The sequence below is a fragment of the Chelon labrosus genome (assembly GCF_963514085.1).
Source record: "Chelon labrosus genome assembly, chromosome: 11".
NCBI lineage: Eukaryota > Metazoa > Chordata > Actinopteri > Mugiliformes > Mugilidae > Chelon > Chelon labrosus.
In genome coordinates, this window is record NC_140344.1 from 11,200,522 (window position 1) to 11,223,948 (window position 23,427).

At 38.7% G+C, this 23,427-nt stretch overlaps 4 protein-coding genes across 4 annotated transcripts; 1 reads left to right on the forward strand and 3 right to left on the reverse strand.

The window, feature by feature from the left end:
- Positions 1-608: 608 nt before the first annotated feature.
- LOC311496186 (troponin I, slow skeletal muscle-like) lies at positions 609-7,847 on the reverse strand (the record flags this gene model as incomplete). Its single annotated transcript, XM_084555948.1, has 7 exons — positions 609-1,435; positions 1,535-1,708; positions 3,384-3,473; positions 7,234-7,365; positions 7,500-7,541; positions 7,702-7,705; positions 7,837-7,847. 7 exons carry the CDS (start codon positions 7,845-7,847, stop codon positions 1,349-1,351), a joined length of 540 nt encoding a protein of 179 aa, XP_084412074.1. The 3' UTR covers positions 609-1,348.
- A 2,542-nt stretch (positions 7,848-10,389) lies between these two features.
- On the reverse strand, positions 10,390-11,598 carry tnni4b.2 (troponin I4b, tandem duplicate 2). The gene is made up of 4 exons (XM_084554795.1): positions 11,479-11,598; positions 11,204-11,293; positions 10,826-10,999; positions 10,390-10,721 (listed from the first exon to the last, which is right to left on the reverse strand). The coding sequence occupies exons 1-4, from the start codon at positions 11,581-11,583 to the stop codon at positions 10,635-10,637; spliced, it is 456 nt and encodes a 151-aa protein (XP_084410921.1). The 5' UTR covers positions 11,584-11,598; the 3' UTR covers positions 10,390-10,634.
- A 1,429-nt stretch (positions 11,599-13,027) lies between these two features.
- Positions 13,028-14,071, reverse strand: LOC311495372 (troponin I, slow skeletal muscle-like). Its single transcript, XM_084554794.1, has 4 exons — positions 13,940-14,071; positions 13,770-13,859; positions 13,511-13,681; positions 13,028-13,422 (listed from the first exon to the last, which is right to left on the reverse strand). Exons 1-4 carry the CDS (start codon positions 14,042-14,044, stop codon positions 13,336-13,338), a joined length of 453 nt encoding a protein of 150 aa, XP_084410920.1. The 5' UTR covers positions 14,045-14,071; the 3' UTR covers positions 13,028-13,335.
- Positions 13,635-23,333, forward strand: LOC311495370 (interleukin-17 receptor A). The gene is made up of 12 exons (XM_084554792.1): positions 13,635-13,728; positions 18,196-18,242; positions 18,344-18,365; positions 18,791-18,928; positions 19,347-19,471; positions 19,568-19,688; positions 19,784-19,831; positions 19,922-20,076; positions 20,165-20,239; positions 20,330-20,399; positions 20,546-20,641; positions 20,714-23,333. The coding sequence occupies exons 5-12, from the start codon at positions 19,448-19,450 to the stop codon at positions 21,628-21,630; spliced, it is 1,506 nt and encodes a 501-aa protein (XP_084410918.1). The 5' UTR covers positions 13,635-13,728; positions 18,196-18,242; positions 18,344-18,365; positions 18,791-18,928; positions 19,347-19,447; the 3' UTR covers positions 21,631-23,333.
- Positions 23,334-23,427: the final 94 nt, after the last annotated feature.

The following is a 23,427-nucleotide window of genomic DNA, read 5'->3' on the forward strand; positions in this document are numbered from 1 at the left end:
GTAGTATAATTCATTGCACATCCTCTTAACTATATATACTTCGCTATTCCTCTACATGTGTGTGATGACAGATTATTGTTGGCAGATAACACATTACAGGGCTACTTTGGAGATAAGAACAAAACCAAAGGTTAGTCTGGTTTTATTTGGGAGAGTGGAGGAACAAGGACAGGTGTGCATCAGGACAAGTAGTCAAATGCTCACTCAAAAGACGCATGAACTCAAATAAGGACAGGTAGGTAGAAAACAATGAACAAGAATAGAATAGTGAAGAAAAAAACTTCACAGGTCAAATACTATTTTTAGTATTAGTAGTACTAGGAGTATCACAGATATTTTGTGCTACTCTAAAGTTGGGAAAGTCATAAGATGCAGAGATATCCAGACTTTTACTCTAGTATAAAATGAGGCTTACTGCCCATGGTGTCTCCCATGATGACCTTCCTTAGAGAGGGTCCACGTTCCCACATTCACTTCCATTGCAGGACATTATGTGTCCTAGACGCAGCAAGGTGGAAACTATGGGTCTAGAATTTTGGCTGATAGATAGGACACGTCAAAGTTATACTTAAGCAGCGGTCCGGGTTTGCACATGTCACAGACAAGTATTTAACACCCTATTAACTGTTACTACAATCTTTCCCTGCATTAACATATTTGCCATAATCACAAGATTTTCCCTATGTATGCTGTAGCTATAGCTTAGTTGTCTCACAAGATAAGATCACATTATTCTTGTAGTACCAAAGCTGCACAAAATATCAAAATGGTTTAAATGAATTTGAGCTAATATCTGACCTTAGCAGCAGTGATCATGTTGACTGACACTCTGACTGCTCCCTTGTTGCCTTAAAGGAAAAGTTTTTGGAGCCCAGTTTCCAGGCTGGGTGTCATGTTACGTGTGCTTTGATTTGAAAAGATGATTTGAAAAATTCGTTCTCAGCTGTTGTTGCTGACATGTGCTGGAACCTTTTCTACCATCTGGTTTATTTTTGTGCTCCCAGGCTAATGTCAAGAAGTGACTCGGATCATAAAGTAAAATATGTAAAAGGAAAAAAAGCAGTGAGAGTGTCAGTCAGAAGTTTTTATTAACATGGTGTTTTTCAGACATTGTGCCAACAACATAAAACACAGTGCAACTTTTCTATATGCAAAATATACAATTACATTCCTTTGAGCTTTGAATATGTTTGCATATTGTATTTGTAAGTCCATACCCACACTCTCACATTCTCAGACATATACACATTGTGCTTGCTGATTGTGTGCAGTGGCATTACCTTTTTTCCTCTTTACTCTCCTCCCCTCTAAAACAGCATTCATACTTAAAGTGTCCGTAAATATGAATCTACTGCCCGGAATTAAACAGCTTCTTCCTGCCCTCCATACCAGACATGGACTCCACGTTCTTACGCCAGTCAGTGACCTCTTCTTTCTGTTAGAGAAATAACACGTCATAGATAGAATAGTGAACTCGACCAAAATAACCGCTACCTGGAGCTTTATGAGGCCGTAAAGCAAACTCCAGCTTTACCTTTTCTTCCTCCTTCTTGACCGTTTTGAGGTTGGCCTTGAAGTCGATGGACTCTTTATGCTTGGAGCCCAGCAGGACGCTCAGCATGGCTTCAGCTGAGATCTTCACTCTCTTCAGGTTCGGCTTCTTGAACTTACTCTGAATCTCAATGATCTTCAGGTTCATGTTGTCAATCTGGCCAGGGGATCAAGAGAAAGATTTGACTGCCTTCGTTAGTCAGTTGGACATATGAAAGTATTTTAGCTTCACTACTATTTTTTAACATGAACATAATATAGAGGGAGGCTCTGAGCTTTCTTAAATATGTCCCTCATCAGTTCACTTGTCATTTTCCATATATTGTGTTTCATAATGTTTTATCGGTATCTCTACTTATAACTAATCTTAGAGTGAGAGCTAAAAGTTCATACGGTTGTTTGGATTATGAAGTCAGTCAATAATATTGATATATAATAATTTAAAAACCAAATCAAGGCCAATACAGTTAGGAATGAGGTCTGTAATGCCAGGAGATAGAGACAATTTATGTTTTTAACATTGTTGGAATCTCACATACTAAATCTGAGTTTTAGTTTAATGAAAGTTGCTGTGTACTTATGCTTACACAGTTGAGCTTTGAAATAGCAGTCTATATGAAACTTTAACTCGGTCAGTTTACTCAGATCATCATAAATATGGTTAGGGGCTCTGGAAAGGGCTGACATTTAAGACTAAAACCTTGGAATATTAGTACTACAAAACAAATATTTATCACAAATAATAAGCATATTTTAGTTTAGTTTAATTACTGGAGCTTCTTAAATAAAATATGCATAGGAAACAAGTTTTATTGCTATTTTCACCATGTCTTTCAGTCATGTCTGTTTTATTGGCAGTGAACCTCATGATTGCGCAGCGCCCCATTTTTGATACATAGCCAATACTAATCCAGCCCTAATATGGAATATAAATATCACCGGCTGAGATTTTGTTTTTCATTTTATCTGTGCAGTATTTGTTCGGCACCAAACAACTATGCAGTCAATAATTTAGTGCTGCTTAGCATCTTGGTTTAAGCCTGTTGAATGACTCATACAGAGAATGCGAATCAGAGCAGGTTGTTTGCTCACAGCCAACTTTCTAATTTGCTCGCTTTCTAATTTGTTCAGCTGATTGCTGTAAAACAGGAGGCCCTCTTTGGTTATATGACAAAGTCAGAGAGTATATCTTTAAAGCAGCCATAACTGATGTTTAACAACAACAGTCTATCAAATAATAGTATGAAATGAATCCAGCCTTGCTCATAGTTACAGAGAATTATTTCCCGAATATGCAGCTCCCCTCAGCTTCACAGAGCTTAGTGATGAGCTTCAGCTCATTGTTTAAATGACTGTTTCAAAGGGGTGTTGTCAGCTGATGCAGGCAAAATGCTCTCAGAGTCAGATGTTTCCCTCAGAAACAGAGATAAAATTGAGACAAGGCTGGACTTATTGTTTGATATTGTTTAAATTAAACTGTTCCCAATAGGTCAGTGTGCGTGATTATTGACTAAAGTGAATGAATGAACTGTGCAAATGTGTATATGTAACTATGTATTTTTGTACCCTGGTCTCTCTTGCCAATGAGATCCTGATCTTATTTCAACTTTTTGGTTGAATAAATGAAAATGAAAACTTGAAATTAGAAAAACAGGCTCTCTGCTTGATGCTCTGATATCTGTACCATGTGGTTTTAACCATCCTGCCACACAGGGACAGTATTTATTCATATATTGTTTTCATTGTCTTTTGACCTTGTCTTTCCAGTAAAGACAGCAACAAACATTTTCATGTACATATTTTTTCTTGCTAGTTATTCTTGAGCAGCTCACCTCCTTTTCATTTTTGGAAACTTTGAGGCCAATATCATATCGCTCATCGTCCACAACATCAATCTTCTGGTGCAGGTCTCTGCATAGGTCCTGCAAATAACACACCCTCTAGTGGTACTGGAATAATGCATTGATTCAAACAGAAAGAGCTGTGAGAGATAATGATTTCAATATATATATATATATATATATATATAATATATATATTATGGCAGGGGTATCGGGAGGATTTTGGCCCGTACACGCATTCGCCAGTGTGTTTATCATGTCCTCATTGTTTAATATTGCCGCAACGAGATTGCGAGCGGCCTGACTCATTGTCACTCTGTCATTTTTTGCTGCAGCATCCACACGCTAAACAAGATGGCCGCAGGCACTGCCGTGAAGTTTGACGTCAGTCAAGTTTCATTTAATATATTCAAAGTTTCACTCCATATATTCAAAGGTTCATTCCATATATTCAAGTTTCATTCAATATATTCAAAGGTTCATTCCATATATTCAAGTTTCATTCAATATATTCAAAGGTTCATTCCATATATTCAAGTTTCATTCCATATATTCAAAGGTTCATTCAATATATTCAAAGGTTCATTCCATATATTCAAGTTTCATTCCATATATTCAAAGGTTCATTCCATATATTCAAGTTTCATTCAATATATTCAAAGGTTCATTCAATATATTAAAAGGTTCATTCCATATATTCAAGTTTCATTCAATATATTCAAAGGTTCATTCCATATATTCAAGTTTCATCCAATATATTCAAAGGTTCATTCAATATATTCAAGTTTCATTCCATATATTCAAGTTTCATTCAATATATTCAAAGGTTCATTCAATATATTCAAAGGTTCATTCCATATATTCAAGTTTCATTCAATATATTCAAAGGTTCATTCCATATATTCAAGTTTCATTCCATATATTCAAAGTTTCATTTCATATATCCAAAGTTTCATTCAATATATTCAAGTTTCATTTCATATATTCAAGTTTCATTCAATATATTCAAAGTTTCATTCAATATATTCAAGTTTCATTCAATATATTCAAAGATTAATTTCCTGAACGGCATGCCATAATATATATATACACTCCTGATCAAAATTATAAGACCAGTTGAAAAATTGCAAGAATTTACATTTTGCACTGTTGGATCTTAAGAAGGTTCTAAGTAGTGCTTCAAAATGCAAAAAGGAAGAAATGGGAGTGAGACAAGAAAAAATTTTGAGTAAGCAATTTATTGCAAACAACCATTAAACTGAAATAGGCTGTTCATCAGCTGATCAAAAAGCCCCTAAAATAGAAATAAAATTTTCAAAAAAGGACTCAGTAATGAGTAGCTGCGCCATTCGTGTTAATCACCTCACAAATTCGTTTTCGGCATGCTTGATGCTAGTGTTTCCAGGAGGCTAGTGGGAATTTTGCTCCAAGTGGTGAAGATGGCTTCACGGAGGGCATCCACTGTCTGGGACTGGTGTCCATTTTTGTAAACTTCCCTTGCCATCCAACCCCAAATGTTCTCATTTGGATTTAGATCAGGGGAACACGCAGGATGGTTCAAAAGAGTGATGTTATTTCTCTGGAAAAGGTCCTTTGTCAGGCGGGCATTGTGAACTGCAGCGTTGTCCTGTTGAAAAACCCAGTCATACCACACAGACGATGGCCTTCAGTCATGAGGGATGCCCCCTGCAACATCTCCACATAGCCAGCTGCCGTTTGACGCCTCTGCACAACCTGAAGCTCCATTGTTCCATTGAAGGAAAAAGCCCCCCCAGATCATGATGGCGCCCCCTCCACTGTGCCGTGTAGAAAACATCTCAGGTGGGATCTCCTTGTCATGCCAGTAACGTTGGAAGCCATCAGGACCGTCAAGGTTGAATTTTTTCTCATCAGAGAATAAAACTTTCTTCCACCTTTCAATGTCTCATGTTTGGTGCTCTCGTGCAAACTCCAAACGGGCAATATTGTGCCGTTGAAGGAGACGAGGTCTTTGAAGACGTTTTTTGTTCTTAAAACCCTTCTCTCAGAGATGCCGTCTAATGGTTATGGGACTGCAGTTGGCACCAGTGACAAGCTTAATCTGGGTCGAGGATTGTCCCGTGTCTTGACGGACAGCCAATTGGATCCTCCGGCTCAGGGCCAGTGAAATTTTTTTGGGTCTACCACTTGACTTTTTTTTCCCATAACCCTCAATATCTTTTAAGAAGTTAAAAATGACTGTCTTACTGCGTCCAACCTCAGCAGCAATGGCACGCTGCGAGAGGCCTTGCTGATGCAGCTCAACAATCCGACCGCGTTCAAAGAGAGAAAGCTTTTTTGTCTTTGCCATCAGGAGATCATGACAGTGTGGGTACCTGACAGAAAATGACACTGAATCCACATTTTTGTGAAGATTTGGGCTTTTAAAGGCTGTGGTCTTAAACTTTTGATCAGCTGATGAACAGCCTATTTCAGTTTAATGGTTGTTTGCAATAAATTGCTTACTCAAATTTTTTTCTTGTCTCACTCCCATTTCTTCTTTTTGCATTTTGAAGCACTACTTAGAACCTTCTTAATTTTTCAACTGGTCTTAAAATTTTGATCAGGAGTGTACATATATATATATATATATATATATATATATATATATATATATATATATATATATATATGTATATTAGGGATGGCTCCATACAACTTTTTCATGTCCGATACCGATACTGCAATTTGGAGTATCTGCCGATACCGATATCAATCCGATACCTTCTTTTCTCCTTTGTTAAGTTATGATACATATAGTTTGTATAGATGATAAACACCATGGTCAAACTGTGCAACAAATATTCTGCTCCCCGAAGGGAAGAAATAAAATAGCCCACGATGTGCCTGAAGCCATAAGCTCTTTATTTAAACTTCAAATCAGTGCAAACTGCAAATTTGAATGTTTCTTCTTTCACATGTAACCTCTGGGGTCGAACTGTATGTAAAACACCCATATCAAACTAGATATAGAATTGACTCAGTTCCAATGTTCCATTGAAGACTATAGGACAGGGGTGCCCACACTTCTTTGGCTTGCGAGCTGCTTTTACAATGACCAAGTCAAAGTGATCTACCTATCCTAAGTCATATTAATTGTTGCTACAGTGTTAAAAGCTCTATCCATCTTTGTTTCTATTTTTATCAAGAAAAATTGGTGCACTGCACCTTTAGAAAAATAGCGCTGTCTCTTTAAGAAAGACGGTAGTCTTGAGTTGTTGTGGTTGAAGTTGTGCGTGGCTGTGGATGTGTGCCGCTGAACTGAGGGCATGTTGCAAATATAAAGTAAAATAAAGATGAACGTTTGTCTTTCTGTTTGTTTTGGAGGTGCAACAGTTAATTGTTAAGCCAGACTAACATCTAAAATATTTTATTTTTTCCAATGGCACGCGATCTACCCGCACCGGTCGATCGCGATCACGTAATGGGCAACCCTGCTAAGTGACCGCTAACTTTAAATAACTGTCACAAACACTTGCGTCCAGTGCTGCTGCCACCCCTTGAGACACTCGCGTTGCACAAGTTGCATTCGGCTGTTTTACATTTCTCTTCCTTGCATGTAAAGTAACTCCACACAGCTGACATGATAAGAGCGCTACCCTAATTCACTGTCACGAGGTTCTGTTTACACACGCTTGCAGCAGCTGCTCTCTGTTTACGGCATGTCTCGCAAAGTTAAGTTGAGCATTTGGGTATCGGATCGGACGGGCTATAGTTATTTTTTTCGATATTCGATCCTGAAATTTTGACCAATATCGGGCCGATACCGATCCTAAGTATCGGATCGAGCCATCCCTAAATATATATATTTGAAATAAAATACCTGCAGCTCTTGCAAAGACAAACCAGACATATTTAGAGGAGGAACTCTTTCTGCCAGAACAGCTTCTCTTTCCTTTATCTTCTGCTCAGTTTCCTCCTGCAGCATCTGAGCTGCGACTGCCAACAGTCTAATCTAGAGGGAAAAAAAGGGCCGCATAGATGCCAGAGTTTGTGATTCAAATATGTGATAAAGCTTCACCATAAGAATGACAATATATATAGCAATTACGTACATCAACTTACAAACTTATGAATGAAAAAACTTACTTTCAACCCCAGCCTTCGAGAGGAGGAGATCTTTGATTTTTTCTATAAATTAACACACAAGTAACACATTTAATATTCTCTGTTTATACCATATATTGTGTGACACGGTACATATGCAATGATTATTGATTGTGGCATAAACAGATTAATACAAGGTTTGAAACAAAACAGTTGTTAAACATGTTGTATGATAAATACTCACAGGTCTGTAGGAGCATTAAAAAAGGAGAAAATAAATTTTTACTAACTGAATCTCAACACGTAGCGTTAAAGTATATTTTCTGATGCTTGTTTTGTAATGAACACAAACAATTAAACCAAAAGTGATATTACTTACCCGTCAGCCATGATTGTCTTAAATTCCCACACTAGAATCCAAAAGAAAGATCCTTTAATGGTCGAGCATTTGATGCAACATGAACACAGATATAGAAAATTCTCTGCTCCTTTAACACCTGTTCACTTGAGCTGCATGCTGACGACTGATAGTCTTTCTACTTCACGGGCCAAAGTATTTTACCCACTCCAAACATTCAGTTGTCCATTAAAGCTGGTTGCACAAAGGTTTATTTTTCGCTTGACTAAATGTCTAAAGGTTAAAAGTTAGTGGTTCTGTCATAATTAACATTTTGCTTTCATTACATTATGTTGTACTTTGCTTAGGTTATTTCTGTCATCCGTTCTAATCTATATATAATCTAATAATAATATAGATATATAGATATAGATATGGACTTATTTTCTTTTCTCTCAATGGTGTGGAAGATTAAAAATAAATTACAAGTTCAAATGCATATTAAGACAAAATTCAACTAAATGCACACATTCATACATGGTAAATTCTTCTTAAATACTATGAACACAAATTACTTTCAAAACATTTTGCATGTGTCACGTGTTTCAAAGAGCTGAGGAAGTGCATGTGTCAAAATAACTGACGAGAGTTTCTGGATAGGTGACGAAAAAAGGTGAATGACCAGATAATCTGCAGGCATGTGAGATGGCAATCTTCAACTTGCTGCTAATGTTAAACAATGACAATATCCCAGTACAGCAAACAAAGGAAAGACAAGGCACTACTCTGAATCTGAGATATTAGTAGTTAACTGTTAAGAGTTGTTTTACTAAACATACTATTAACAGAATTAAGCATCAGAGTAATCAAATGCAAACCAAATATTTATCAGAATATCAGCAAATCTGTACCTTGTGTTCCTTGAGACGCACCTCAATCCTGTGTGTGTGTGATGAGAGGCACCGTCGGCTTTCTGAAAGACGATAGAGAAAAATCAATCAGATTTATGGTGTCCGTGCTAAATGTGAATGCCTCACTAAAATAGTCTGTGCCACCGCTTCTGTCCACTCTTCACCAGTGGTGACATTTACAATTGCACATAGCATCGCCACAATATTCAGAGCGGAGAAGAGGTAATAAAACTTCATTTATAGGTTTGGTGATTTGGGTGTCTTACAAGGTTTCTGTAACACCTGTTAGTGGAAGTAACAGTGAGACATTAAAGAGGTGGCTGAACTCCTGCTGGGTCATTGTCACGGTTCACATTTGACCACGGCCTGCTCGCCAACGTTTGGCTCAAGATGCTAAGGAGACCAACAAACAGCACAAACCATGTGCAAGATGTCTCATCTATATATATACTTATATCTGTCGACATCTAATAAAGTCACCAACTGCTGGAGATTTTTAGTTCTTATTCCCATACTTGTGTTTGTAGTTTCCATGACTGTAAGTCACCCCATTGCAAATAAAAAGTAGTATAATTCATTGCACATCCTCTTAACTATATATACTTCGCTATTCCTCTACATGTGTGTGATGACAGATTATTGTTGGCAGATAACACATTACAGGGCCACCTTGGAGATAAGAACAAAACCAAAGGTTAGTCTGGTTTTATTTAGGAGAGTGGAGGAACAAGGACAGGTGTGCATCAGGACAACCAGACTTCAGACTGTGACTGGTAGTCAAATGCTCACTCAAAAGACCCATGAACTCAAATAAGGATAGGTAGGTAGAAAACAATGAACAAGAATAGAATAGTGAAGAAAAAAGCTTCACAGGTAAAATACTATTTTTAGTATTCGTAGTACTAGGAGTATCACATATTTTGTCCTACTCTAAAGTTGGGGAAGTCATAAGATGCAGAGATATCCAGACTTTTACTCTAGTATAAAATGAGGCTTACTGCCCATGGTGTCTCCCATGATGACCTTCCTTAGAGAGGGTCCACGTTCCCACATTCACTTCCATTGCAGGACATTATGTGTCCTAGACGCAGCAAGGTGGAAACTATGGGTCTAGAATTTTGGCTGATAGATAGGACACGTCAAAGTTATACTTAAGCAGCAGTCCGAGTTTGCACATGTCACAGACAACTATTTAACACCCTATTAACTGTTTCTACAATCTTTCCCTGCATTAACATATTTGCCATAATCACAAGATTTTCCTTATGTATGCTGTAGCTATAGCTTAGTTGTCTCACAAGATAATCACATTATTCTTGTAGTACCAAAGCTGCACAAAATATCAAAATGGTTTAAATGAATTTGAGCTAATATCTGACCTTAGCAGCAGTGATCATGTTGACTGACACTCTGACTGCTCCCTTGTTGCCTTAAAGGAAAAGTTTTTGGAGCCCAGTTTCCAAGCTGGGCGTCATGTTACGTGTGCTTTGATTTGAAAAGATGATTTGAAAAATTCGTTCTCAGCTGTTGTTGCTGACATGTGCTGGAACCTTTTCTACCATCCGGTTTATTTTTGTGCTCCCGGGCTAATGTCAAGAAGTGACTCGGCTCATAAGGTAAAATATGTAAAAGGAAAAAAAGCAGTGAGAGTGTCAGTCAGAAGTTTTTATTAACATGGTGTTTTTCAGACATTGTGCCAACGACATAAAACACAGTGCAACTTTTATATATGCAAAATATACAATTACATTCCTTCGAGCTTTGAATATGTTTGCATATTGTATTTGTAAGTCCATACCCACACTCTCACACGCTCAGACATACACACATTGTGCTTGCTAATTGTGTGCAGTGGCATTACCTTTTTTCCTCTTTACTCTCCTCCCCTCTAAAACAGCATTCATACTTAAAGTGTCCGGAAATATGAATCTACTGCCCGGCATTAAACAGCTTCTTCCTGCCCTCCATACCAGACATGGCCTCCACATTCTTACGCCAGTCAGTCACTTCCTCTTTCTGTTCATAGGGTAGAAAAATACTCATTAATTTCAGAATAACCCCAACATTTCACCTACATACAGTACTGTAGCATCTGTCTAACTATCTGATTGAACACTTACCTTCTCCTCCTCTTTCTTCACAGTCTTCAGGTTGGCCTTGAAGTCCACGGACTCTTTGACCTTAGCACCAAGCAGAGCTCCAAGCATGGCGTCGGCCGAAATCTTCACCCTTTTAAGAGCAGGTCGCTTCATCTTCCCCTTCAGCTCAAAGATCTTTGAGGACAGATTTTCAATCTGCAGGACAAAATAAAAAAATGTATGATTAGGTTTAGACTGGCCACCAGTTTAAAATTATCCAATTCAATCTCTTAAAAACTGCTGTTGTTACAAATAATGAAAACCACCAGTAAGAACAGCTTGTGTTTTAATCAGCACATTCATATAACTAACACAAAAGGAAATCCACATGCAAATCAAAGAATATGAACGACTACGCACCTCCTTGTCATTTTTGATCACTTTTGCTTCAATGTCATAGCGCTCTTCATCTACCACATCAATCTTATGGTGCAGCTCTTTGCACAGAGCCTGTAGAAACAAGGAGAATGATACCAGCTTTACTGAGAAAGGGTATGAGAACCTTGTGGTCGAGGCACTTATCCTCAAATGCACCTGCTGTGCATCAATACAGTGTATGCAGGGCATCTACTGTATATGCGTACATAAAAGAGGTGCATACATGTGGAACATTTCATGCAGTGACCTGCACATACCTGGAGGTCCTGCAGGGACAAACCAGACAGCTGAAGTGGAGGGACTCTCTCCTTCAGAGTAGTTTCTCTCTCTAGCCTCTTTTCCTCTTTCTCTTTCTCCAGCATCCCAGCTGCTATTTTCAGCAGCTTGGTCTAAATGATATAAAAAGAAATGATGAAATTTCTTACTCTTATTGCAATTGCAGTTTTATCAGTTGTCATAAAGCCAAAGAAGACAGTACCTTAAGAGCCAGTCTGCGAGACGCAGATATCTTTGATTTTTTCTGCAAATAAATAGTATACAAAAATGAGTTGGAGTACAAACATTTTTAAAAAAGTGCTTTTTAGGTGAGCTATTGTAAATTAAATATATGAGTAGCTTACCGGTCTGTGGTGGTTAATTTGACATGGAAAAGGAGAATAAATAAAAATAAAATTAGTGTTGACATATTAAATATGTGAAGAATTAAAAAAAAATATTTACTTACGCCTCCGACATAGTTGTTTTTGGTCTGTAAAAAAAATGTAATTCTTTACTCTTAAATAAGAAAAGTGCATTATTTAGAACTGGTAGAAGCAGTACAATTATTTCAAGATGTAGTATAAACACTCTTCACTTCAAGCATACTTATCTTCTACAGCCCATAGTGTTTATTCACTTCTTGTTGACAGAGCCAAGTTAGAGTCATGCAGACCTTGGAACGGTAACATACCGACAATAAGCCTTTTAAATTAGCAGCACTGTCTGCTTGAGTGCTGCAGATACTTTGGATCATGTTCCTTTTTTGATCCTAATTGGAGTCAATCCATTTTTAAGACGGCCAAATCAAATCCCAAATCATCATTGTTATAGTTATTGCAACATAAGATAAAGCTATATGATAAAACACAGCATTCGTTCAAATAATTGAGAATGTATGTGCAGTAGTTACTAGTCAGGATAGTGACAGGCTGAAGGGCACTTTAATTTGAATTAGTTTAAACATGAATATTAACTCTAATCAATAAATAGTTGTAGTATTTGATCTAGATTCTAGCTTCTCTGAAATATAAAATAATAATTATTTTTTATAATTATTTATCCACCTTAAATAATGTTTTCTCTTTTCCTTTGGCTGTGCATGTGTCAGAACCTAATAAGGCACTTATTTATTTTTTCACATCAATGCAGTCAGTGAAGACTGTCCATGAAAGATCCTTAAACCAACACATACCTTTTATCTCTGCAGAAAACCCAGCTGATGTGATCAGTCCCTGTCTTTAAATGACAAGAAGAAAACTCAAGTCACATTTATGGCTCCTTTTTGCCTTCTGTGAGTGGCCAACTAAAATAGCCTCCTCTGTCCTGACAGCCAGTGTATTGTATATCACTATACTACATGTTGTCCCCAAGCACCAGCTTTAACAGAATACTAAACAATGTGAGTTATTATTACTGATTTTCTTTCTATAGGGTTATTGAAATAACATTAAAGTTATATATTAAATATGGAAACATGTTTTAAAATGAAACAGTTCAAAAATATGGTCATAGTTGTTTAATCAGCATCATATGTATTACAGACAGTAGGACAGTGCCATCATCTGTGTAATACAGATACTGCAAATGCACAAAGCTAATCAGCACTTTCTTTAGGCCAAGTTCAACAAGTAAAGAGTACGGTATTTTATACAGTGCAGTTGTATTTTTTACATACAAGTTTAGGTTATGTCATGATCAAAAGTATCTTTAAAGAGTTTCATCTGAGTTTAATTCCCACCTGAAATGGAAACCTTCTTGAATTTTGACAATAATTTTGTGACATGTTAAACAAAGGGATTCAATTAAAAAAAAACACCTAACAACAGCCTTAAACCTTGTTTAACATGAACATCTGCTTATTGTCCAGCATTAAACAGCTTCTTCCTGCCCTCCATGCCAGACATAGCCTCCACGTTCTTACGCCAGTCTGTCACTTCTTCCCTCTGTAATAAAAAGATGAAGCACATTGTACTGTTTAACTCTAGCTACTAGTAATATATATTCATATTTGTGGACATTTGACAATTTTACCTTTTCCTCATCTTTCTTCACTGTCTTGAGGTTGGCCTTGAAATCAGCCTTCATGAGTTTGGTGGTCTCGGTGTATGCCCCCAGCATGTCATCTGCTGTCTTCTTCACCCTCTTCAAATGAGGCCTCTTCACACCCTTCAGCTCAGTGATCTTCAGATTCAAAGTCTCGATCTGTGCCACAAGCATCACATGTTCATCACATCGCAAGATCCTGATAGGTCAGTAAATGTATCAGGTTTCATTTTTTTTCTTTATGTACCTCTTTCTGATTTTTGGCCACTTTGACCTCCATATCATAACGCACTTCGTCGACAACATCAATCTTGCGATGTAATTCTTTGCAAAGGTCCTGTAACGTCAAGAAAGGACGTGGTCAAAAATTATTTCAAATGATAGTTAATGAATCAGCGTGGTTTGGTTTGGTGGTACCTGGAGCTCCTGGACTGACAGACCCGATAACTTCAGTGGGGGAAAGCATTCGCTCACAACTCTTTCCTTCTCATGTTTTTTTGCTTCAGTCTCAGCCACCAGCATAGAAGCTGCTTTCTTCAGTAGTTTGGACTGAAAAGTAGTAAGGCCTTAATGAAGCAACAATAAATACTGAACCACAGGATTGTTTTGCACTACATACGGATCATATATGAGCTTTAGACCTACCTTCAGATGCAGTCGGCGTGTAGCTGAATATTTTGGTTTTCTCTGTGACAAAAAAAAACAAAAAAACAAAGCACATTTTTACATAAAATGCGTCAATGTAGATAATAAATAAGTCATGAAATGTAAATATGAGAATATGTAATGGAGAATGCTTTGACTCACGGGTCTTCACCGTCATATAACATGAAAAGCAGACCAAGAAAACAATATCTTTTATTAATTACAATGTTCAATGTGACAGAGTGGAAAAGGCTTCCAAAACAAGTTGGTGATCATACACATAAAAAGGATGGACGCAGTCAAATGTACACAAACAAAATTATCTGGATTCAGTGGTTCCTCCTTTTTGGCTGTTTGATGTTTTTAAATATTTGAAATGCTTTAAGAGGCTAAGTACTCACCCCTCAGACATGACTGCAGCTTGTTGTACCTTTGAAATAGAGGACATTTTTTTTTATTCAAGTTTGTCACATGAACACATCCTGCATCGCACAGAATATCAAGCTTACTATAAATTAGTATTCAAATGAAATTTGCTGTGTAAAATGTGAGGATTTGATACTTTTTTTTTCATATCTGAGTGTAAACTTAATGTTGTGGGATTTGGACGGTTTAAATCTTGGGCTTTGGGAAGTTGCAACAGGCACTTCTATTAATAGATTTACTGAGAAAATAGCCCGTCATTCTCTGCAGGTGATATGATTGATGAATCCAGTCAGTTCCTTGTAAATAGATTTATTTAGTGTGATTGTCCTTGGGGACTTTCAGACACATTTCAGTTTTCTTCCAGGTAATTTGTCTGTTGTTAAAAGGGACTGACATGGAGCCTGGTGCACTGCTATATTTGGCCACATTGCCCCCATGCTTTGCTGTGTCCCATCAGCTGCTGTGGCCTTGATAATGCATGAGAGAGCCAAGGCACACAAAGGTTTGGCAGCCAAGAAAGGAACAAAAACCTTTGGAGACTCTGAGTGTAATAAAAAAAACACACAAATCTAAATCCAGATCCTTTAGGACCCATATTGTTGCTCATTTTCTTTCCTAAAGTTGGTAATTGAATTTATCTGTCATCCACACATAAAGTTAACTGGCTGAAATGAAAGTGAACAGGACTTCATGATGAGTAGATTTGCTTTATTATATCTGTCTTCCATGTCTCCCTGTTTGTGTCTTTATATCTTTTTCTTTGATGCACTAAGACTACACTGCTTCGTCATTTAGGGTGCTCCATATTATCAAAACAGATACAGGTGTCAGAAGAGAATAAAACACGTTGGTTCTTCTTACCACGATTTAAATTAAGCCACACTGACAGAGGGCAAAAGTCAAGGCAAATAAGCAAAGCAGTCCCAGCAGACTGCCAATCCACACGAGCAGTCAGTCATTATTTATCACATCAGCTTTTTTGATCACAAAGATGCACAGATGGGTCAGGCGTGTTGTTACCACTGCCAGCACAGCAGGCAGTTAAAACCTCAGATTGCATTTTCTCACTTAGAGTAACAAGAGATAATCAAGACGCCTGAAGTGTCGAGGACGTTTTGCTGCCATGTTCAGAAAGTTGCTTTAAGGCCGCGACAAAAGTAACCACATCGTTAGGATTCCCTCGCATAAATACTGGCTGCAATGTTTGTGTCAAAGACGCACTCGACTTGACCACTGTAAAGACAGGTACTTAGATTCCTGAGCTGTTTTCACAGCAGGAGAAAGGGATCCGCTAAATGTCTTAATCTTGCGATGTCATGTTAAATAATCCCTTTGTCATTTGATATGTCTGACAGCTTTTATTTTCCTGTCATAAATAGCACGTTGATGATAGTATGAAACTTACCTCGAAGATGAGAGGAGATTAGATGGGGCAGTGGTGGGTCAGGAACAGGAAAAGCACTTTATGGTTAATATTGAAAGATATATGTATTCAAAGTATCATGTGAATGGCTCACTAAAATAGTCCCACTGTCCACCTGACAATTGCTACATCATAATGCTCAATTCCTTTTTGATTGCCCTCAACCGGTGACCCATTTTTTTCATGTGATGGCATTGCGCAAGAGCACACCTCACATGTCCCGCTCCTATCTGACAGCTGATCTGTTCTCTCTGCAGATGACAGGCGCTCAGAGCATGTCTGCTTTTTACATTTCTGCCATTGTGTGGGCACTGGCAGAAGATAGCATCAAAGGCCTATTGTTTTAAAGGTGACTTTTAGCTCGGTAAACCACGTTGATGGGCTCAAGTTCATGTTGAAAATGTAGTTTTAGTCTCTTTAAAACTGGAGATTATAATGCGCATGGCGTGTTATGGTTTTGTGTAAATGCTGTCACTAGCAGGCGGACATCAGCATGAACAGATTAAAGTTCAGAGGATCAACAAAGTCAGTAGTATTCATGGAAATGATTTGAACTTTTTAATGGAAGTTCATCCAGAAGTGGAGATATTCATTCAACTGCCCTCTGTTTGATGAGGAGACTGACTGTTTCAAGGTTAACGGTGTTACTATGGAGTTTAATGCAACCCTGTTTTGAAAATATCGTAAAAAACCTACTGTAATTTGTATTGTAACCACCTTTAACTACAAGTCGATGTTTTCTATAGGTTAGAATGAGCACTTAACGTCAGTATAGGGAGCAGGTCCATGGAGTCCTCTATGTTTCTTCGTAAGGCTAGAGAGGACAAACCAAAGACTGCCTCTAAAATTATTAATTAACAAATGCTTGATATAATAATATGATGGTACATATCGCTACACACATGAAAGTGTTTACGGTGTGTTCTGAATGGTTTATTAGCTGTCAGACACATGTCAAGCATTTATGAACTTTATATTTAAATGGAGTCACACACACGATCCTAAAGACAGCCTTTGCCACATCACAACCGAGAGCCTCAGCACTGAATAAAAGTGTATTTTTAAATTTGGATCGAGAAGCCAATCTGGATTCTGAATCATAATTGCCATGACACCACTCCCACGCAGAGGAGAGACAGACACAACCTCTGCAGTCTATTCCTGTCAGATTTCACTGGCATATGGCAATCTGTCTGTCTCTTGGTTTTAGTGTTATGTAAACCGATACAGTCGTGCTCAGTGTCCAATAAGAGACACAATACCTCTGAGACAATGCAACAGGAATTATTAACATACACATGGGTGGGTAGCTGTAGGTTTGGTTGTTAAAGTCCCTGGCGGCCTTTTGGCTTTACATTGCGATCCACTGAATTCAGATTGATTCTGTTCTGTTAAGTGTATATTTGTAATATTGACCGTGGGTCACACAGGATGTGAAAGCGTGGTTTAAGAGGTGTCCTGTTTGACCTACAGAAGTATTAAAGTACTGATTTTGGGATCCCGTCATCCTTTTTCAAGTCTCTGTCCCTACAATCTGCCAACATTATACTGAACACCTTTCTCTCTAACAAATCCAAACACCTCCTCCTATTACGTGCGTGCTTTGTTTTCATTGTAATGCTGAATTATTTTTATAACAGGATAAACTGTCTGGGTAGTAATTAATTGTAAACCCATTTCCAGCCACCAAACTGCTGTTTCTACCATTTAAAGAAGACATTTCCTCAATTGTAAATTTGACCACTGCTGCCCCCTAGTGATGAATGCTTGAAAAGTTGTTCATGTCATCGGCGTACAGTGTAGGGTGAAACAGTATAATGTCTACACACTGCAATAAGGACAACTTCTGTGTCTTCATTGTCATGTAGAAAACCAGCAGTATACACCGTGATGTTTTTTAGGCCATAAAAAGTCTTCCGTGACGACTGAAGCTTCAAACCACATTTGATAAACGCCTCCTTCCTGTGTATTCAGATGTCAGCGCCTGATAAAAATGAAACAAATTTGCTGAAAACGTATTACACTGATCTTTCTCTGCGCTTTGAACTGTTGAACCAACTCTCCTTATTGTTCTCATTACTGTTCATTTTACTCTTGTTTTTTTTGAGAAGTTACATGAACTATAACAGAATGATTACCTTTTCTATTTTCTGTCTTTGTTTGATCGCTGGACACACAGCATCTTCCCTAAGGATTCTTGGCAACCGTAAGCACTGCGTGCAACCGGTGAGGATTTAATCATTTCAAATATCTATATACAGGCACCAAGTTAATGGATGGGAATTTACAGACTGAACTTCATGTATGTTGTTGTTGTTGTTTTCCAGGGTCTTAGCCACTGTGAAATTAGTAAGTATCTCATTTGTCAAAAATCATTTGGATAAAGTTCATTTATTTACTGTATGGAGAATATAAAGAGGGGTTTACCCAATATGCTAAGAGTGACTGTAATGTGATGTACTGTCACTACAATGTTGCAGCTGGTAAAAGTGGAGACTTTTAATTGCTGGCTAAGTTTAGAATTTTCCCTGGGACTTAATAAAGTATTAACCTATAGTAACACATCATAATGTATTTATTGATTACATATTTTTTTTTAATTCGAAACAGCTATTAAATCAGATAAATGTAGCGGAGTTAAAAGTACAATCAAGACACTCAAGAAAAGTACCTCAGGAGTAGTTTCCTTCGCTGCACATTATTACTCATCATTCGTATTATTTATGAAATGTGTTGGAAACGTAATAATATGGAAAATATTTCCTAAATGTCAGATAACTGCTCAGACCAACGCTTGGTTGCAAACAATAAACATGCTCCTACCGGCCCAGACTGGGGTCCTGAGAGTGTCGGTGTGGACAAACATGGTCTCCTTCCCGTTGTGAATGTGGCATGGGAAATAAAAGCCGATGGTGAGTAATAATAAAAATAATAATAGTAAAATAATTGATACTGTATTGATCCCACAAGGGGAAATTATCTCTCTGCATTTTGACCCACCCAGTCGTTCACACAGTAGTGTGAATGAACAGTCGGAGCAGTGGGCTGCAGCTTCTCAGGTCCGCGCCCGGGGAGCAATTTGGGGGTTAGATGCTTGCTCAGGGCACCTCAGCCATGGGAGTCAAATCTGGGACACCCCCCCCCCCCCCCCCCCCCCCCCCGTCCCAAGCTGCACCTCTAACCACTACTCCACAACTCCCCCTACTGATAACATCTGTAGTTTTGTGACCCAAAAAAGCACCGCCAAGGCTGAATAGAAATTTGTAAATTATATGTAAAGCGTTAGAGATGCCAGTCTTCTAAAATACACATTTTTCTGTGTGTCCACAGCATCCATCTTTACCCTTAATGCATCAGAGATACGTATTGTGGATGAAAGTGCGAATCAAAGTCTCTGTGTGCAGTTTCAGTATTCTTGCAGCTTTCCAAAAATGCAAAATCCAAACAATAATAGGGTAAGACAGAAGTGCAACTTGTTTACATCTTCTGTTTTAGTTCATACAACATACATAAACTGTTTAGTCAGCTATGATTTTGTTTGTCTTTACTAGTGGACATTTTCCTTGGATGAAGTTGTGGTGGAGCCCAGGCATACTTACATGGTGTCAGTTGTTAATTTGCCGGAACCTAGCATTGGAGATTACAGGATCAGAAAGCAAATTACAATCCCTGGTGAGTTAGCTCCAAATCTGTCAAAGCGTGTTTAGACTTGAGTCTTAAAATGTTCTTATCAACTTATTTTCTTTTATCTCTACTGTCACGGTCAGGATGTTTTGACAGAAGAATTCAAAAGGCTCAAATGTGCCTGGAAAATGGTAACTTTTACATTCTTTGCTTCTCTTGAGGATTAATATAGCAAAATCCAGAACTGGGACATTGTGTTATTGATGTTTTGATCATTTCAGGAAGCCTGTGGGATCCCAACATGTCTGCTGTTGTGTTGACTGATGACAAATCTAAGGTGTCCATTGTTGTGGGTTTTGAGGCGTCACAGTATTCAGAGAGATACCAAGTTTCCATCATGAACAATGGTGTCCTTTACTCAAAGAATGCCTCAAAGGTAATTATACCCGTCACAGCACCTTTTCATAGTGTCAGTGATGACGGCAGTAACAGTTGTGGCTGTTTTTCTTTCATGAAACAAACAGGAAAACAGAACGTCGCTGAATGTGACGTTGGAGTTTTATTTATGGCAGCTCCCACAGTGTGAAATGTTTGTAATTGTGAGTTCGATTTTTATTAAATGCTAAAGTAGTCTTTGTCTAGTTGTGATAAAAGGTCAAGATCTCATCTTTCTCCGCTTGTTTCAAAAGATCCAGCCATTTTTCATACGATGCAAAAATGACTGTGGGAGCTTCAGGAAAACAATCAAATACTGCCTTTGTAAGTACGACCTCTTAATAATCACATGGTGCAAATCATGAATTAGCAGATGTCAGTATATTTGGCCTGTGGTTCCTAGAACTAAAGAGTGTGAAAGTGTTTTATTAACTGTAAACTTTGTAAATTGTGTGTGTTCTATTTTTTAGATTATCCACACCGGACTTGGGTTATAATGGTCATTATGGGGATACTTGTCATCGGTGGTTGTCTTGTGTATTTCATGTGGAGAACATGTCACGAAGGTTAGTAGAATTTACTGTATTGACTATAACACACAGCTTGACTTGATTAATAATTATAGATTTATTTCCCAGATCCACTGAACGCATCTTCACCTGCTGCCAAAGAACAACCAGAAGTTTTCAAAGTCCAAGAGAGGAAACGTGTCCTCATCATCTACTCCCTCGACCATCCTTTATACAAAAACATTGTTCTCAAGCTTTGTGCCTTCCTGGCAACCAAATGTGGTACTGAAGTGGCCCTGGATCTGCTGGATTCCACCAGAGTGGCAGTCCTAGGAGGCATCCAGTGGCTGAGCTGGCACAAAGAGCGAATAGAGAACTCTTCAGATAAGATATTAATCCTGTGCTCACGAGGAGTACAGGCCAAATGGAGAGCCATGTGCGGTGACAGGCCGGTTTTCCTGAAAGAGGACGCCCGTTCACCTGTAGGCGACATGCTCACTCCATCCCTAAGCCTTATGGTCCCGCATTTTATCCGGTCCGCGTCGTTCAAAAAGTACATCGTGGCTTACTTCGATGAGGTTTGTTCTGAAGAGGACATCCCTTCGCCTTTCAACATTACGGTACGATACAAGCTGATGAAACAGTTTGAGGAGGTCTTTTTCAGAATCCTGGACACAGAGAAGCAGGAACCAGGCAGAGTGAAGCAGATTGAAGGGCTTTCAGAGGACAAATACCATCAGTGTCCCTCAGGCAGAGCCCTGCACGATGCCATAGAGGCTTTCCATGCATACCAGCTGGAGAATCCACAGTGGTTTGAAGATGAATTACAGGAAAGCTCAGAGTTGGAATTTGAGGAGACTTCAAATGAAATGTATCAATACGCAAAAACCATCACAAACACAATCACATACTCTGGGCTTGACTCAGAAGACTTTTCCGTAAACAAAACAAAACTTTACGTGGCGGAAAAGCTTCACATGTGCTCCATGGCCTCCATGGAGGTCAACCCTCTCATTGAGAGAGCCAGTTTAACACAATATTATTAGTTAAGTATATCATTAGTTATGTAGAAGAGAGACTGAAAAGACAGAGAAACATGTTCATCTTCAGGCAAACATGAAAAGGGATATCTACGATATGTGGACATTTTACACCCAAATACATTTTCTTGATTTTTTTGCCACATTATCATCTGCTTTTGCCCGGAGACAAGTACAAAGAAGTTTAGGGGCCGTCCACACAGAAACGCTTTTTGGTGTAAACGCATTTGTTTTGCATCGTTTTGGCCGATCGTCCACACGAATCCTGTAAACGCATTGCCCTAAAACGCACTTTTTTGAAACCGGGTCCCAGGGTGGAAAAATTCGAAAACGCACCTCTTGCGTTTCTGTGTGGACAGCGAAAAACAGAGAGAAACGCATACGATGATGTCATCGCCACCATCGCCACACCCCTCGAGCTTAGCCTTCCACCTCTTATATCCCGCGAGACGTCTCATAACAACATCAACAACAATGGCGGACTACATGCTCGTGTTCCTGCTGGAGAAGATATTGAGCCTATTAGGGTTACCAGGGCAAAATATCATTTCTCCTTGAGTTTGGTTTCTTCTAAAGCCGATTTGTCAGGTCATCTGGTGCACTCTCCTTCTTGGTCAAATAGCCCTTACACAGCCCGGAGGTGTGTTTGGGGTCATTGTCCTGTGTCCTGGTTCAGTGTGCCTTCAGTTTTGAATAGATCCCCAACAGTGTCAACAGCAAAGCACACCATCACACATCCTCCTCCATGCTTCATGGTTGGAACCATGCATGTAGAGACCATCTGTTCACCTTCTCTGCGTCGCACAGACACGGTGGTTGGAAGCAAAGATCTCAAATTTGGACTCATCATACCAAACCACAGATTTCCACTGGTCTAATGTCCATTCCCTGTGTTTCTTGACCCAAACAAATCTCTTCTGCTTGTTGCTTTTCCTTAGTGGTGGTTTTCTAGCAGCTGTTTGACCATAAAGGCCTGATTGGTGCAGTCTCCTCTGAACAGTTGATGTAGAGATGTGTCTGCTACTAGAACTCTGTGTGGCATTGATCTGGGCTCTAATCTGAGGTGCTGTTAACTTGTGATTTCTGAGGCTGGTGACTCTGATGAACTTTATCCTCAGCAGCAGAGGTGACTCTTGGTCTTCCTTTCCTGGGGCCATCCTCATGTCAGCCAGTTTCATTGTTGCGCTTGATGGTTTTTGCAACTGCACTTGGGGACACAGTCAAAGTTTTTGCAATTTTCTGGACTGACTGACCTTCAGTTCTTAAAGTAATGGTGGACTGGCATTTCTCATTACTTAGCTGATTGGTTCTTGCCATAATATGAATTCTAACAGTTGTCAAATAGGGCTGTCAGCTGTGTACCAACCTGACTTCTGCACAACACAACTGATGGTCCCAATCCCATTAAGAAGGCAAGAAATTCCACAAAGTAACCCTGACAAGGCACACCTGTGAAGTGAAAACCATTTCAGGTGACTACATCATGAAGCTCATTGGGTTTGCAGCGCTGTCAACAAAGCAAAGGGTGGCTACTTTGAGGACTCTAAAATATGAATCATATTTATTTCACACTTTTTTGTTCACTACATAATTCCATACGTGTTCATTCATAGTTTTGACGTCTTCAGTAAGAATCTACAATGTAAAAAATAAAATAAAGAAAAACCATTAAATGAGAGGGTGTGCCCGAACTTTTGACTGGTACTGTAATATTTAGTTCAATAATATAATAATTCCACTTTATCTGTGCATCAGTGCATGATGTCCCTGTCTCTCCCTGTCTCACAGCATTCTCAACCTGAA

Excerpts from the sequence above, each read along its gene's own strand:
- LOC311495372 (XM_084554794.1), bottom strand. The coding sequence starts at position 14,044 with ATGCTGGTGGCTGAGACTGAAGCAAAAAAACATGAGAAGGAAAGAGTT. Across the intron at positions 13,682-13,769 it reads TGGCCAAAAATCAGAAAGAG|ATCGAGACTTTGAATCTGAA; the intron begins GTACATAAAGAA and ends CTTGTGGCACAG. Across the intron at positions 13,423-13,510 it reads TGAAGAAAGATGAGGAAAAG|AGGGAAGAAGTGACAGACTG; the intron begins GTAAAATTGTCA and ends TTTTTATTACAG.
- LOC311495370 (XM_084554792.1), top strand. The coding sequence starts at position 19,448 with ATGCAAAATCCAAACAATAATAGG. Across the intron at positions 19,689-19,783 it reads AAAGCAAATTACAATCCCTG|GATGTTTTGACAGAAGAATT; the intron begins GTGAGTTAGCTC and ends TGTCACGGTCAG. Across the intron at positions 20,240-20,329 it reads AGTGTGAAATGTTTGTAATT|ATCCAGCCATTTTTCATACG; the intron begins GTGAGTTCGATT and ends TTGTTTCAAAAG.
- tnni4b.2 (XM_084554795.1), bottom strand. The coding sequence starts at position 11,583 with ATGCTGGAGAAAGAGAAAGAGGAAAAGAGGCTAGAGAGAGAAACTACT. Across the intron at positions 11,294-11,478 it reads TGTCCCTGCAGGACCTCCAG|GCTCTGTGCAAAGAGCTGCA; the intron begins GTATGTGCAGGT and ends TTGTTTCTACAG. Across the intron at positions 10,722-10,825 it reads TGAAGAAAGAGGAGGAGAAG|AAAGAGGAAGTGACTGACTG; the intron begins GTAAGTGTTCAA and ends CCCTATGAACAG.